This window comes from Mesitornis unicolor, unplaced genomic scaffold (assembly GCF_000695765.1).
Source record: "Mesitornis unicolor isolate BGI_N332 unplaced genomic scaffold, ASM69576v1 scaffold218, whole genome shotgun sequence".
Lineage (NCBI taxonomy): Eukaryota > Metazoa > Chordata > Aves > Mesitornithiformes > Mesitornithidae > Mesitornis > Mesitornis unicolor.
In genome coordinates this window covers 10,944-26,892 of record NW_010203601.1, presented here as the reverse complement: position 1 = coordinate 26,892, position 15,949 = coordinate 10,944, and the positions used below count along the sequence as shown (strand labels likewise).

At 41.8% G+C, this 15,949-nt stretch overlaps 1 protein-coding gene across 1 annotated transcript in view; it reads right to left on the bottom strand.

The window, feature by feature from the left end:
* Positions 1–361: 361 nt before the first annotated feature.
* OGT (O-linked N-acetylglucosamine (GlcNAc) transferase) overlaps positions 362–15,949 on the bottom strand; it is a 22,469-nt gene continuing 6,881 nt past the window's right edge. Inside the window, exons 5-21 of the mRNA XM_010190743.1 lie at positions 15,369–15,448; positions 14,250–14,445; positions 13,869–14,009; positions 13,430–13,530; positions 13,078–13,231; positions 12,875–12,976; positions 12,453–12,632; positions 10,695–10,853; positions 8,992–9,081; positions 7,457–7,582; positions 6,511–6,681; positions 6,270–6,386; positions 6,023–6,190; positions 3,823–3,975; positions 2,314–2,566; positions 2,011–2,134; positions 362–1,408 (exon numbers count right to left, since the gene is read on the bottom strand). Of these exons, the coding sequence (XP_010189045.1) occupies positions 1,234–1,408; positions 2,011–2,134; positions 2,314–2,566; positions 3,823–3,975; positions 6,023–6,190; positions 6,270–6,386; positions 6,511–6,681; positions 7,457–7,582; positions 8,992–9,081; positions 10,695–10,853; positions 12,453–12,632; positions 12,875–12,976; positions 13,078–13,231; positions 13,430–13,530; positions 13,869–14,009; positions 14,250–14,445; positions 15,369–15,448 (2,490 nt within the window). The 3' untranslated portion in view covers positions 362–1,233. The remainder of the gene's footprint in view (positions 1,409–2,010; positions 2,135–2,313; positions 2,567–3,822; positions 3,976–6,022; positions 6,191–6,269; positions 6,387–6,510; positions 6,682–7,456; positions 7,583–8,991; positions 9,082–10,694; positions 10,854–12,452; positions 12,633–12,874; positions 12,977–13,077; positions 13,232–13,429; positions 13,531–13,868; positions 14,010–14,249; positions 14,446–15,368; positions 15,449–15,949) is intronic.

The following is a 15,949-nucleotide window of genomic DNA, read 5'->3' as shown; positions in this document are numbered from 1 at the left end:
GTTGCTTGTTCAAAACAAATTTTAATTTCCACATAGGCCACAACCTCCAGGGCACCGCAGTGTGACCCAAGAGGACTGCGCTGTGAAGGCTGCAAGAAACCAGCTGCTGTGAGGGCCCAAAGTTCTTCTGAATTAAGCAGACCCACGTACCAGAGCTCTCATGTTTGGGTAGGTTTAGTTGAATCTAGTGAACACAAAAACACCTGCGTACAAGTTCTACACTTACCTGGGATTATTTCTGGTGAAGTAAATAGGATCATTTAAAGCAAAATGACAGAATGGAAGACAAAAGGCCAGCAGTTCAGAACACGTTCCTGACAGCAACAACAGAAGGGCAGCAGAAAACGTGAAACACTGGTCCAATGAGTCAAACTGGCAAACCAACGCTTTATTTTTCTCTTTTTTTTTTTGAAGTCTTTGCTACAGTACCTAGGACTGCGCCTCTATACATAATTAACAATCATTCCTGAAAGATCTGTATTTGGCACCAGTTTGTGTTTACCTCAAACACTTGTGTGGAAGATTAATTTCAAATCAAATTTGGTTTTTCAACAGAACAGGAGCTGCCATCCCAAAGCCAATTAGCTGAGTTATTGGACAAGCTTGAAAACAAAACAGAACAAAAAAATCCAAAGTCCTTATCTAAACCAACACATTACAGAGAGCTCCAAAACAGAGGTCAAACATTAAAAGGCTGATATAGGCTCAAGTGGTTTATAAAACCTATAAAAAAAGACTACACCAGCAAATATGCCCTTTCAGTCCACACGGTTTAGAAATTAATGCAGGGAGCAACACTCACTAGCTGGAAATCTTGTCATGGGAGAACCACACATAGACCAACAGGAGTATCCAAAATCAAATGTTAAAATGCTCCAATTCCCAATCCACATAAAAGGAGAGATTCGTAGGAAGATTAAATCAATTAATGAAATCATAATTGGTTGGGCAGTTCAAACGTCCCCCAGCAACCACTACATCACTCACACACACAGGCTCACATGCACACGGCTCAATCCCATTCAAATTCCTCATGGAATAAAAAGATCCCAGGCTCTATAGAGTCTTTCTCCATCATGCAAGAAGTAAGTCTGGCTGTGCTTTAATCACCATCATGTATTACTTCAGCCACAGAGTACCAGGCAGATTAAGTAGAAATGCACAGTTTAGCTCTGCAGAAGTGTTCGAGAGGCTCAGTTCCTGCAGAGTTTTGGGTGGGCACGCAGTCTCTCTTCATGCAGACTCGCTGGCCTCTACTGCCTTAATCATGTGGTCCGGTTTGTTGCCAGCAGCATAGTGATCCCACATCTGAAGGTAAAGCCGCTCCAGGTCCATTGTGTACTGTTTCGTGTTGAACAAAGGACTGGATATTCTCTGCTTCCAGACTTTGCCACGTATTTTTTTCAGGCTACAAAAAGAGTTAAAACAGTCACCAGAGGTTCCAAACGCTCTGTTACACCATTTACTTTTGAAATCTACTGTTTTCAGCTAACCCAGAGCTACCACCACAACTGTTTCAAAAATATCTGCTCCCCGACTTCCACCAAATTCATTTTGCTGTTTCATCCCCTCATCATTTCTGAAACAGATCAGCACAACGCCTTCAGCTCAGCAGAGCTGAGACATCAGCATGTTAACTTGTCACGTTATCTGTACTGCAGGAACTTTTCACAGCATGACTGACCTGCAGTAAGTGACAAACCATATTTATTCTTTCTAAATTGAAAGGTAAAGGTGAACTATACTGCACTTTTTACCAGGTAAGAGCCTGCACTTGAGCAATTTCCTCAGAACAGGCAGCAGTTACTCAACTGGGAGTGCTGTTAAGTTTACTGTAAAAGCAGAAGCTGAGTTAACTGCAAGACAAGAAACCACCAGGCCAAGATCGCCGACCTCTTTCGAAGTACCTGCGAGATTAAAACTACTGCCAAGTCTCACCACTGTGCCCAAACACAGCATTTTACAATCGTAACGTTACCAGTGTAATGTACGCAGTACAAGGGTGCTTACTATTCCAGGTCAGTTCCCAGTTTCACAGCAATATCCTCATACTCCTGTCTACTTTTTGCAATGAGCTCAAGACAACCCAGGCAAGTGAGCTGGGAGGCAGCAACTCGTGATGCAAGTGTCTCGCCTGTGAAAAACACAAGGAACAACCAAACAAAAAAGCTATGGTAACAGGAATAAGCTTATCAAGTAACACATCACAGAACACGAGTTACTATCCTTCTGCATCTACAAGAGGTAACAAAGTCTGGTAGATTTGCTGTTACTCAAACCCGTCTGTTCTACCGAGGTTCCCCGCTGCATTACCTGGCATGGTGACCATCGGAGTACCAGCCCAGAGTACATCCATCCCAGTTGTGTGCCCGTTGCAAAGTGGAGTGTCCAGACAAACATCAGCCAATTGCCCTCTCCTCACGTGTTCTTCTTTGGGGGCAACAGGAGAAAAGATGATTCGGTTTTGGGAAAGACCCAAGTTTTGTGCATACTGCTGAATGTTGGGTTCTCCTACAGCTGGGAAACGCAGCAGCCACAGCACGCTGTTCGGAACTCTTTTTAGGATCTGTAACAAAAAAAAATACAATACAGAAAGTTCCTTCAGAAACATTTCCTTTTCTGAACAAGAAATTACCACATATTGCCGCAAAAGGCAATGATTCAACAATTTAATCATTAAGGTACAGAGCAGGAAAAAAACAGATCACCATTCGGAGTGGAAGAACTAGGATTGCATTTCTAATGCAACTGAAAGAGACAGCAACTCTGAGCAATCATTCACAGAGCAGGACTTACTGTTTAAGTCCTGAAATTTATTATCTCATTCATTTATAGGTCCATGCTCTGGCATATAAAAAAATAACCCCTCAAGTCACTCTCAGCAATACACTACAAACTGGACCTCGATACAGACACTCAGTGCTCAGATCTATCAATCTACCAACTGCCAAGGCCACTTATGACTGAACTGCACAGACTAGAGAATCACAGAACGTTAGGGATTGGAAGAGACCTCCAAAGCTCATCCAGTCCAATCCCCCTGCCGGAGCAGGAACACCCAGATGAGGTTACACAGGAAGGCGTCCAGGCGGGTTTTGAATGTCTGCAGAGAAGGAGACTCCACAACCTCTCTGGGCAGCCTGGGCCAGGGCTCTGGCACCCTCACTGAGAAGAAGTTTCTTCTCAAATTTCAGTGGAACCTCCTGTGTTCCAGTTTGTGTCCGTTACCCCTTGTCCTATCATTGTTTGTCACCGAGAAGAGCCTGGCTCCATCCTCGTGACACTCACCCTTTAAATATTTATAAACATGAATGAGGTCTGCCCTCAGTCTCCTCTTCTGCAAACTAAAGAGCCCCAGCTCCCTCAGCCGCTCCTCAGAAGGGAGATGCTCCACTCCCTCCATCATCTTTGTAGCCCTACGCTGGACTCTCTCCAGCAGTTCCTGTCCTTCTTGAACTGAGGGCCCAGAACTGGACACAATATTCCAGATGCGGTCTCACCAGGGCAGAGTAGAGGGGGAGGAGAACCTCTCTGCCCTACAACCACCCCCCTCCTGATACACCCCAGGATGGCATTGGCCTTCTTGGCCACAAGAAGATCAACCTTATTTCACAAAGCTTACTGAAGCTGTCCAAGATGTAATTTTTATCTTGCTAGAAGCACACATCAATTGAAAGAATCCTGAAAATGTGCTATATTCTAATAACAGTAAGTCCTGCAACATGAGCATTGTGAAGTTGGAATGTTTTCTACAGAACAGTTACAGTTATAACTTGCATGAAGTTTCTGACCTCCGATTTTGTATTAGATGCAGATACTCACGTTAGCCCACATCTGCAAAGTGGAAGGATCAATCTTATACAGCTGGTTAAAGTTGCAGTACACAACAGCATCCTCTGGTAAGCCATACTGAGAACGCGTAGTAACGATTATAGTCCGTGGAACCTCTTCGCCAGTTGCTGCTTTGTTGTTAATCTGAAGGAAAAAAAAACCAAACTACTGGAACACAAAGTGCAGGAAACAAGACTATGCCCTGTGGAACTGTCTTGAGACACACTGAAACATTCGTTAGCACTGTAATTTATGTAGGTGGATCTCTGGTTTTATTATATGAAAACAAAACCGTCTACTTGCCCACAACTAGAATTTAACCGGTGTGTGAACACGCTTATGAATGCCACAGTGTCACAACCACCAAGGTACAAAGCACTGGGCATTCTCGTGCCATACTTCTCTGAAATTCCAAGAAACTGGAAGAACTGGAAAGTAGAATCACATAAAGAGGCACTGCACGTGGACTCCTCCCCTCCTTAAGGTCGCTATTTCCTTGAGTCCAAAACTGAGTTTGAGACTTCAATGATGAATAAAAAAGTATTTAGGAAGCAAAGAGATTTTTTGGCTTGTTTGGTCTTTTGTGGTTTGGGGGGTTTGGGCTTTTTTTGTGGGTGGTTTTGGGTTTTAATTAAGATAAAAGACAACAGGCACAGAACAGAGAGTCAAGACCACAGATGCAGAGTAGTGTGTCACTGATACATTGCAAGAAACCAGCTGACAAGGAAATAACGTGAAATGCTGAAAAGTAAGACTAGAGTATTTATTAATGGACTTTCAAAACAGAACAGATCTTGCAGCCTTCACAAAGAACAGGAGTATGGTAATGAAGAACAGCAGAGGATAAAGTTGGATCATCATGGGATCATCAGAATACCATGCAAGAATCTCGAGGATTAGTAAAATGGAAGTGTGATTTTGATTTATTTTTTTAATTATGACAGGCAATGATGGGATCAAAGAAATAAAAATCAATCAGTACAGATAGGACAAAACAAGAACTCAAAGCCTTTTCATATAGAACATAAATGTGTGTTTTCAAGTTTAGCTCAGTGGCAGTGTGGCCAACCAAAACCAGCATCGACATGAGTGACAGTAACTCACTGTCACGGACTCCATTTGAAGACGCACAAGGTAATTTAATCGAACAAAAGTTGGTAAAAGTGCTACTTATCCAGATCACTGAGGAGACCCCAAAAACGCAATGTACAGTTCTCATCAACCTGTGCCCAGAAGTAGCCAGTATCAAATTAGAACAAGCCTTAAAGAACCCTTAAAGAAGGGTTATATTAGGGTGACCAAAATATAGAAGTCCTGGTTTCAAAGTGCACTGACAGAGCTCAGATTGTTTCATCTTGGTGGTGGAGTGCCAAGACAAGAATTCTCTCATTCTCAGGGGACAAGAGGGTCAGAAAAAAATGCGAATACACTTACTGACCAAACTAAAACACAGTGTGTTCCTAACTTAAGGGAAAGTCTCAGCTGTGAAGAAAAGAACTCATTAAAAGAAACCAAAGCACAAGATTATGCATAGAGCAGTGATAACAAAAGGTCTCATAAAATGACATAATACAGTCTCCTGAAAGACTGTAAACTGCATAAAATACAGAAGTCAAGAGTTACGCCGATGACAAAATACAGTATTTTTTAAAAGGAAGAACTGTTTCACAAAGGGAGAAGTATTAAACTAAGCCAGTTACTGCCACTATCACTACAATACCATGAGCTGTTAAGCACTGAGAGGTGGTGGTGTAATGCACAGTTCAGAGAGATGCAAGCAGCTGAATAAACCTTGTTGAGATACAGCGGAATAATCCTGCCTGTATTATCCAGCAGTTTTATTCTAAAGCAAAATCACAACTAGAACTGGGTGTCAGCTCACAAATGCCCTGTAGGCTGCTGGCAACGAGCAAGTCTTGCCTTCAAATTCCCAACAATCAAGTGTCACCTTTATGCAACAAGTTTAAGTTCTTTAGACTGCAGATACTTCTCAATAAACCCCCTCTGCCTCTGAGGGGAAAGGCCATCTTCCAGTGTATTTGTGGCTTCTGCAAGTTTCCTTCAGCATGAGAACTAAACAAATCAACACGACACGAGACAGACATGTGCTTGGAGGGTTTTCTTCCTCGTTATGTGAAAACATACAGATACAACACAAAACCCGAAAGAACGGCATCTTGAAGTGCCTCACCTGAGTAGTTGCTAATCCGTTACTGATGTTGAATCCATTGATAGTAATCTGAATTTGCCCACGATTAATCATTTCAATCACAGCTTCTGCAATAGTGTTCATTGGAATGACTGGCATACTGAGGGCAGCATTGCCATCTGCGTTGTCACAACTGTCGGGACACTTCATCTAAAATAAATCACATAAGCATCAGAGAATGCACCGGTTTCAGGACACAAGACCGAACACGCAAAAAAGCAGCTCTCACCTTAACAATCTTGACATCAGGAAGGCTGTCAAGGAAAGCCTTCAAGTCAATGCCATTCAAAACAATTCTGTTATCGTAAATATGACCATTGGACTTGAAATCAATGACTGCTTTTTTCTGTTGAAATAAAAAGAGTTTTAAAAAAGTTACAAGATCCCTTATAAAGCACTCTACTAAAGTCCCATTTTATAAAGACAGCTATGGAAAACACCTACTTTTCTTGCCTTATCTTCCTACGTACCTTCAGATGGGGAAACATGTTGGCATGGTCTCCAATAAAGAAAGTGTTTGGCATGTAAGCTAATTTCTCCGAATACTGCTCAGCCACCTCAACTGGGGAAGTTTCTTTATCTGTGATGATATAATCCATGAACAATGCCCCACTGGTGCCAGGATACCCAAGCCACATTGCCTAAAAACAAACAACAACAACAAAAGAGAAAGAACGGCTCCAGTCTCCAGTGGATTTCAAAAACAAAGGAAGTCACAAAAATCAACACATTTTAAGTGACATTTTCTACCTACAGGTTCCAGTGCCTTCTTGTGCTTCATCAACTGAAAAGCAACCGCTAACCCCAAACTTGCACTGCTGAGACAGTGAACAGTTCAAGGATGTTCTAAAACTGATGTCTCAAGCAAAAGGCCAAAGTATCCAACTACCTGTAGCTGTAGTCAGAATACCAACAGTGATCACAGCTCTGCTCAGCTGAGACAACTTCTGTAGCCTAGAGTGATGCTGATTCAGGCCTCTCCTATTGTCTTTCCACAGGCGTTTTAGAAAACCCTTAGTCAAAAAGATAATTCTGACACCGATTCTGACTTATTCTAACTACAATTTCACTAAGCCTCAAGAGATCAAAACACAACAAGTCATTTCCACAATTGCTTCCAATAGCCTTTCTTTGTTCTCACTAATACAAGAAAACCAGTGGTGTACAAGCAGCTCAAAGAATTAAGGAGCTGTCTTTCCGGACACAAAGAACTGCCCATAAAACACATAAAAACCAAACTACTCTGCTTCAATGGAATGATCCTATTTGCCTCACATATGCTAAGCCCTAAAAAGTCTCTCTCGCTTACCAATCAGTACAAGCCTTCCAAGTCTTTCCACTCTGCAGAAGAAAAAGAGAAACCCTTCCTACTAATAAGTGTTTCTCTGGAGACACAGAGCCCTCTAGCTCAGTTACCTGAATAGGTGCTGGTCTGAGGGCAAACAATTCGTTTCGGGCTCCTTTGGTGTAACCATTCATGTTAATGAGAATGTGTATCCCGTCCTGATGGATGCGGTCTGCTGCTTTTCCATTACACGGTATCTGAAGAACAAATAAGAGTTATTTCTGTTTTCAGCCTTTCAGCAATAAACATGGTTAGTCATCAGCGTACCAATGGATGAAAGTCAACTAAGTCAACTGCATTGCTTCATTCAGGCCAGACTCTAATCTCATCACTCCTGGTTTTGCAGAAATAGAAGTCCTCAACTCAATCAAAATGACCTCCTGTAGAAGCCAAGGAGATCCTAAGTATGGTAGGTGTAGTTGAAGCATTTGCTGACAGAAATTGCTCCTATGGTACCTGAAGACTGCCTCTGCATGTTCAAAACAGGTAAGTGATACCCAGCACTGCCAACCTCAGCAAGTCATGCAGACAAATACCACTAATGGACCACAGAAGAAACTTCAAGCAACACTGAAACGTCTTCAGTTCTTGGCTAAATCAAAAGCAAAGAGGAGCAGAACTTCACACAAGGCATTAGCAATGATTTTCACAAAGAACAGCAAAGCCTTGGAAACTACAATGTGTCTCTTCCTGACTAACACTGAAAGATAAAACAGTTTGCACCAGTTTTAAACTCCTCTAGAATTAATTATATAATTAGCAATGTCCTACAAACAGATAAGAAATACTTGAAAGACATCTCTAGTTCACCAGCAGCCAAACAAAAAACAAAGGCTAGAAACTGAGGCTATACAAACCAAAGCAGCCCCACTACCACCATTCCTGTAGGGCTAATTAATGATCAAAGCTCACACAGGGCAAGTGATCAGATTCCCAAACTAAGGTAATACGAGAGAAATTACTTCAAACTGAAGATCGAGAGTAAGCCCATTAACTCTTCTGCAGCTACTGCTAATGCTGACTCACTCTACAATTAACGTGCACCATAAAAGGGATTGTCTGGGATTGTCCAGGTCCCAGCAAGTGTCCAGTTAACATACACTGGTTGTCCCATGTTGCTTTAAGGGTTTTGTCAGTTATCCTGACATAGTCTAACAGCTCCTTGACTTCTGTGTCTACTGAAATCCCCATCAGTCTTCACATGGAACTTAAAAAGCAAACTCCAAACCACCTGTGTTACCAAAACAGCCTTTCGATAGAGGGGCAAAATCCTCCGTTAAATCACTGGAGTAGAGCAAGCCTAAGTATATTTGCAATTGTGCCATCTTCATTTATCCATGACACTTAGATATGACTCATATCTCAAGACCTAATGGAACAGTTATTCAATATTGCTAATATTACTTCCTAATTATCACACAGAGGTCACACAGTAACCACTGCACCCCAGGTAAGGCGTAACACCAACACATTTAGAACCTCCACAACTCTCAGGACTAACATCAGTCTAATGCAAGAAACTATTTCAACTCAAAATCTCAAGCTACAGGCTGATCCCGTTCTTCATTTAGATTTGCTAAAACATCAATGCATCAAAGCAGCTCACCTGAGATAAGTCAACAAAATGATTTGCTTCTGCCATCACTTTTACACGGAAGTTTGTACCATCATCGGGACTCAGGGCATAACAGAACACCTGGAACACGAGGCACCAGAAATTGAGTATCTGCTACAACTTGCCAACAAAATAACTCTGCTATAAAATGTGTGGTATCGCAGTTTTAAATTACAGTGGCAAAATTACACCTAGCTTCATACAAATTAGATTCCATTTATTTGTGTGGCATTTACCAGTTGAGAAAAGTCCCCACAAAAAGTGGCACTGGGCATTTGCCACCTCTGCAGCAGGCTCCAGTTCTACCCAGTTCTGGGTGCTAGAGTATGGTACCACATCTTGCATAGACACACACACAATGTTCTCATTAGTCCAAAATAAGGTAATTTTAACAAATGGATTTGCATAAGCATTAAATTCTCTTAAGAACACCCTTTACAAGACACCTTTGAATCTGTCGTTAGTGGGAATCATCATTATGACTCAGGTTGAAGAGGCAAGATAAGCCTTGGTGAAGCTTTTAACAGATTCTTTAAGCAGTGACTCGTTCTCTCCAATTTAGAAACTGCAAATGCATCTGAGAATCAGGAGGTTGACAGGTTGTATTAATAGGCATCTTTAGTTAACCTAGCACGTGTAGGTACAAAAAAATAGAACCTACATGCAGAGAATTTATTATAATGCAAGACAAAAGCACGGTTTCAGTAAAATAGTAACTTCTATCAAGTGCTTAAAATTTAAGCTCTCTAGAGCTTTACAAAACCAGAACAAGACTGACTGCCCCTTGTCTTGAGCTGATTCAAGGTTAAATGGTGTATTCTCCCCATACCCCATGTACCCAAACCACCAATTTAATTGTTTTATGAAAAAAATTCCTTCACAGTCACAATTCTGGTAATTCAAGCCACAACTACTTCAGACTACAAAGATTTCACGGCCAGGAAAAAGCAAGAAGGGGTGGGGAGGGGCAGGCCAAAACCAAACCAAACCAAACCAGATAACTAAAGGGCACAGGATGTGCAATATGCAAAGTCTCGTATCTTGGAAAACAGCAGCTCAAAACTGAGACAATTAAAAGTCACGGGGCGAACAACGTAACTGGGAATTAGTACTATTTAGTCTCAATCCCTGAACACACAAATAGAGATGTGACTGTCTTTAGCACTGCTAATCACACAAGCTCCTCCTGCAGCAAGTGCAGTGCATTATTTCCTTTTGAAAAAGCAGTACCAGGCAAATCTGAAGTTCACGTTCGTGATTCAGGTGTCCCAGAGAAAAATACATGCGAAAAAAACAGCAGAGTGAAGAAAATAGATGCATATCTGTCAAGCAGAAGTAACCAGCAGTAGCTTTATGTTGACTTCAAAGAACAGCAGCTAAAGCTAAAAAAAAGCAGCTTCAATTTTTCCACAGGCCACAAATTCTACCTATCTCCTAAATATTCATTTATCTTCTAAATAACACTTCATGTTGATAAAGGAGTATGACTCAGGCTGGAGAATGCTTCAACACAGAAAAAAAGCCTGCTAACAGAAAAAACACCACCACCACCACCACCACAACAAAAAATCCACTCAACCTAGAATCAAAAGTTTGCCCTTCCCTACTTGACCTACCTGCACTAAGAAAAAGAAAATGCTACTTACAGCCGTATTTAAAGCTATTAAAGCTAAGCATGCTATTTATATTTTTACCTCAAATTTGTCTGGGTTATGCATGCCTGGGATTGACTGCATTAGGTGTGAGGTCGGATGGTTTCCAAAATCAGAGCTCACATAGCCAATACGAAGTCGACCTTCACTGGCCTTCAAATCCTTGGGATGCTCATATGGAGGCTTGTGAAGAACATTTATCTGTGAAGAAAACGTACACAACTGTTTAAAAACTCAGGAACCAAAACCAAATGCTAAACAAAGGGACAAAAAGAACCCCATGAGTTTGTAGAACTGGCCTTATCCCACATTCAAGTAAGTGGCCTGTGGGCAACCACTGCTTCAAACCTGCAGTACGTGTATCCCATGGGGGCAAGCGTGACATCCACAAACTGTGTTACAAGATGTCACATACATTCAACCAAATGAAAACAAACATCACTACTGGAAGCTGACCTTTCTGCTTTTCTACCATGTGATTTTTTTTTTTTAAGTATTCCACACTTGATTATTATCTATACAGATACCACACCACTGTGGCCAGGAAGTTCTCAAACTACAAGCCACTTGTGACCAGAAGAGTATTCCTGTGAAGCATCACAGCATGTTTATTGGTTTTAGGCTCACCGTCTTCCCCAGACATCAGCTTGCAGCCACTACCACTGACACGATTATCAGGCTATTAAGACAAGCCAGTGTGAAAGCTAAGTGTTATCTTTCCTGTGTGACCTGGTCTGGTGATCCTGCTCTGGCAGAGGTTGGACTGGGTGAGCTTTCGAGGTCCCTTCCAACTCCTAATGTTCTGTGATTCTGAAGTCTGAGATCTTTACATCAGCTAACCAGACCCTTCCACTGGCTGACAGCGTATTTTTAATACCTGACAATCTATCTGCTCAAGGAGTCTGCCTCAGCATTCACAAGCATCAACAGCTATGACTCTCTGGTTGAGGACAAAATGAAGCTACACCAAATTTTAATTAAAGAATTTGCCACTGACTTCAACCGCGCTCTTGGCAGCAGTGTCGTGGAAATGGCACACAGTTAAGCAATTATAGCAAGAGAAGATGTTTTTGGAAGAATCACAGAATCACAGAACGTTAGGGATTGGAAGGGACCTCCAAAGCTCATCCAGTCCAATCCCCCTGCCGGAGCAGGAACACCCAGATGAGGTTACACAGGAAGGCGTCCAGGTGGGTTTTGAATGTCTGCAGAGAAGGAGACTCCACAACCTCTCTGGGCAGCCTGGGCCAGGGCTCTGGCACCCTCACTGAGAAGAAGTTTCTTCTCAAATTGAAGTGGAACCTCCTGCGTTCCAGTTTGTGTCCATTATCTATTCTACTGTACACAAAGTACTTCAAAACAGAATCAGAGCAAATACTCAAGTACTTCGCACTGTGATGCATCACCCCTGTAACACCGCTGCCGCCACCACTAAAAAGCAAGTGCATTTGGAAATCCCAGAACCAAACACAAAGCTCACACGTTCCAGCAAGGATTCACTAGAGGCAAGGTCAGTTTTCAAGCACTACAGATGCTGGAAAGGGCTGGATTTTGAGAAATACTATCACACAGCTGCCTGGATCTGTTTTACTACCAGGAAAAGAGTAATTTATTCAATTTGCTTTTCCAAAACCCCCCATGCATGCACTTTGCAGAACTAGATGTCCTATCTCTCTACCAGGTCAGCGACTCAGAAGCCTCACAAAGGCTACCGCTAACTATGCGAGTATTAGATCTGCAGTAGGAACAGGCAAAACCACAAGGACTTCAATCACAACTGGCCCGTATAAAACTTCCTACCTTGTCCAAACACAGATTTCCATGTCTCTCAGCAATAGCCTTCCTAAAACTGTGAGAAAGGGGATAAAGCATGCTGTGATGTGGGTGGACAGAAGGCAGTCTGTTTTTCTCCAGCTGATCGGCTACAATGCTAACCAGCTTCTTCATTCTCTCATCGTAGTCTGTCCAGTCACAGACAATCTAGTAAAAGGAAAATTAGGAAAATATTAGGACAACAGCTTCCTTTGATCTATACCAGGTAGTTCAGAAGTTGAGACTAATGCCTCTTCCAAGAAAGCGAGAGCCTCAGTAATTCCTGTTGATGCCTACATAATCTTATGTTCTGATGTAAGATTTAAATTGGTCATTGGTTGAAGCGATCAAGCTTAGAATTGGCTGCAAAGTAATCTGAAGAACTACAACCGAGGCCTCCTCTTCCTCACCTGCAAACAGTGGGCCAAGTTGCAGTAGGCATCTGGGAAATCAGGTTTCAGTTTCAGAGCAGTGCGGTAAGAGGCAATGGCTTCTGGAATATTCCCTGAATCCTGTAAAAACACAGAGATGAGTCAGCAGATAAAAATATACTCAGGGTAGGTACTCACAGTGCCCCATGATACTCGATGAGTGAATCACTCGCATGTGCTACCTTGTGAATAGAGGCCAGGTTGCTGTGAGCATCAGCAAAAGCTGGGTTTATCTGAATGGCACGGGTGTAGCACTGCAGAGCTCCCTGAACATCCTGCATCTCCTTCAAAGTATTTCCCATATTAGAGTAAGCATCTGCAAATGTGGGGCTGATTCTGAGAAATAAAGATAATACGTGTCATTAACAATAAGAGCTCCTCATTCACTGAGAAACCACATCCCTTATCCAGACTTCTTCACTGGCAAAGCAACAATCTGAATTAAAACACGCTACTGTAAGTCGCTTTGTGCAGAAAGCGATGGTATTTTCCTGTTACAAAAGGCTGGGATGATCACAGACAGTATCCATTTACCTAATAGCCTCTTTGTAATGCATCAGAGCTTCCTGTAGCTTTCCCTGCTGTTGCAGAACACTTGCTAAATTTGAATGCGCAGCAGCAAACTCTGGAAACACCTGGAACAAAAAGTAGAATGTGTCTCTGAAATGTCCCAATACACCATAGGAAGAAAAATATATTTGTGCATTTGTTACTCTTCATTTTATACGACTTGGATGCCCAAGTCCCAACCCGCCTGGACGCCTTCCTGTGTAACCTCATCTGGGTGCTCCTGCTCCGGCAGGGGGATTGGACTGGATGAGCTTTGGAGGTCCCTTCCAATCCCTAACGGTCTGGGATTCTGTGGATCTCTGAGCAGATATCCCCTCCACTTACGAATGAAGAGGGGAAAGAAGCCCATGTCGTATGACACATTCCCAACTCCCCACCTCTCCCTCACGACATTCAACAGTACCTCAAGAGCCTTCCGATACAGACGGACAGCTTCCTCGATATTGCCCTGCTCTCGTTTGATGTTTGCTAGATTGTTGAGAGAATCTGCGTGAGTGGGACAAAGTCGAAGCGCTGTATTGTAGCATTCTTCTGCTTCTACCACCTTCAACAAGAAAAAAAAGAGAAAGAACACTATTAAATGTGGTAATGTAACATCACTGATTATGAGAAGACATTATACAATCACTTTTAACAGGTTCAAGGTGGAGATTTTGTTAATTATTCTTATGACTAACTAAACGGGGGAGGCATAACATCTTAATAAAGTTGGTGATACCAGGTGTCTAAAATTCACTGTACTTGTAACAATTTTTATAAAAAGGTAAAAAAGAGCACTCCTTACACTGCCTTTCTCCTTCAAGGCGTTGGCCAAGTTACAGTAGGCGTCAGGGAAGTGGGGCTGCAGTTCGATAGCCCTCCTGTAGGTGTCTATTGCTAGGTCTATTAGTCCCTGCTCGTAATACACACAAGCAAGGTTGCCGTGCACAACTGCATGATTTGGACTCAAACTCAAGGCTCGTAGATAAGCTGCAACAGCTCTGTAAGAAGAAAAAAAGGTGAAACAATCATCCACAGAGCAGTAATTATATTTACCTTGGTCATAAAAACTGCTTACATTAAAAACCAAACTTCAAGGAGTACGTACTATTAAGACACACAAACCCGTCCTGTAAGATGTTACTGAAAACACAGGAGAGTACTGCCTGGATTAAAAGCCTGATCAAGGGATGAACTATTATTTTAAAGCTAGCAGAAATACTTCCTAATACAGGAATGTTTTCCTCCCACCTGATGCTGCCACACAATATGGCACACCGCATATAAACACAGCCTGGATCATCTTCCAGGAACAAACCTGAGATCCGTGCATCTGACTAAAGGTCTCAAAACAAGTTAGTTCAAAAAGACAGCAGCAGTACTGCACCCCCATGCAATTACACGATGCCAAGACGTAACAAATACAGAATATTCAATAACGTGTTTAGCCGAACTTCAGCATTTCAGCTTGTCTTACACAGAGCGTAACAAATACAGAATATTCAATAACGTGTTCAGCTGAACTTCAGAATTTCAGCTTGTCTTACATAGGAGGAGAATTTTAGGAGACACACACTTGTAGACCACGTCCTGAATCACAAAGAAAACAGAGAACTCAAGGGTTCATGCCTTTCTTGGACACTTTACCTTCGCCCGTCCCCAGCCTTGTTTTCAAATCTATTTTCATCAGTATCTTCAGAAACTCATTTTCAACACTTTATTAAGTATAGGAAGCTAACATAAAGGAATAAATTCCACAGGACTTTTTTTCTATTATTGCAGTAACCTGCTCTGTATGCATTTTAAAGCCATCTGCTTGCTCAGTTTTGCTACATTGTCCAGACAGATTTTAGATGAGGGATATAATCAGTATGTTGATACATCTGATAGGCCACCGAGAGCACGACAGTACTGATCTGCTTACCTGTCAAATATCCTTGCTTCCTTCAGGACATTTCCCAGATTGATATAAGCATCCAAAAAATTTGGGTCAAGTGTTACAGCCTGAAAGTATTTTTGAATTAATAGTTTCGATTATTAACACAAAAACATTCTCTGAAACCAAGTTTTTTTTTCTCGCTGTTGGGTTTTTTTTTAATTATTATTTGACAAACCCAATCTCTAAGTATCTAAGACTTGATTGATAACCTAGTAAGGAAAACTTAAGGCACATAAATAAATCACAGAGCATCCAAGTGATTTGTAATAACGACAGCGCACGCTGCCTTCAAGCTTATTCATTTGCTTACGTAAACATTACAACTACTGCAGAATAAAGAGCTAAACATTCATTTCACGTTAGGCAGATCACACTTAACACTTCTGTCTCCCATGCTATGCTACCTTTCATTTTTTGGGAAGGGGAGAAAACCTTAAAAAAAAAAAGGTGATCCATACTGCTTTATCCACTGCAAAATGTGGCAGCGCTTTACAGATTTAGCAGCCCAGAAAACCAGAAACTGTTTCACACGTGTGAAAAAAAAGAGCAAATAAAACTGTATGTAG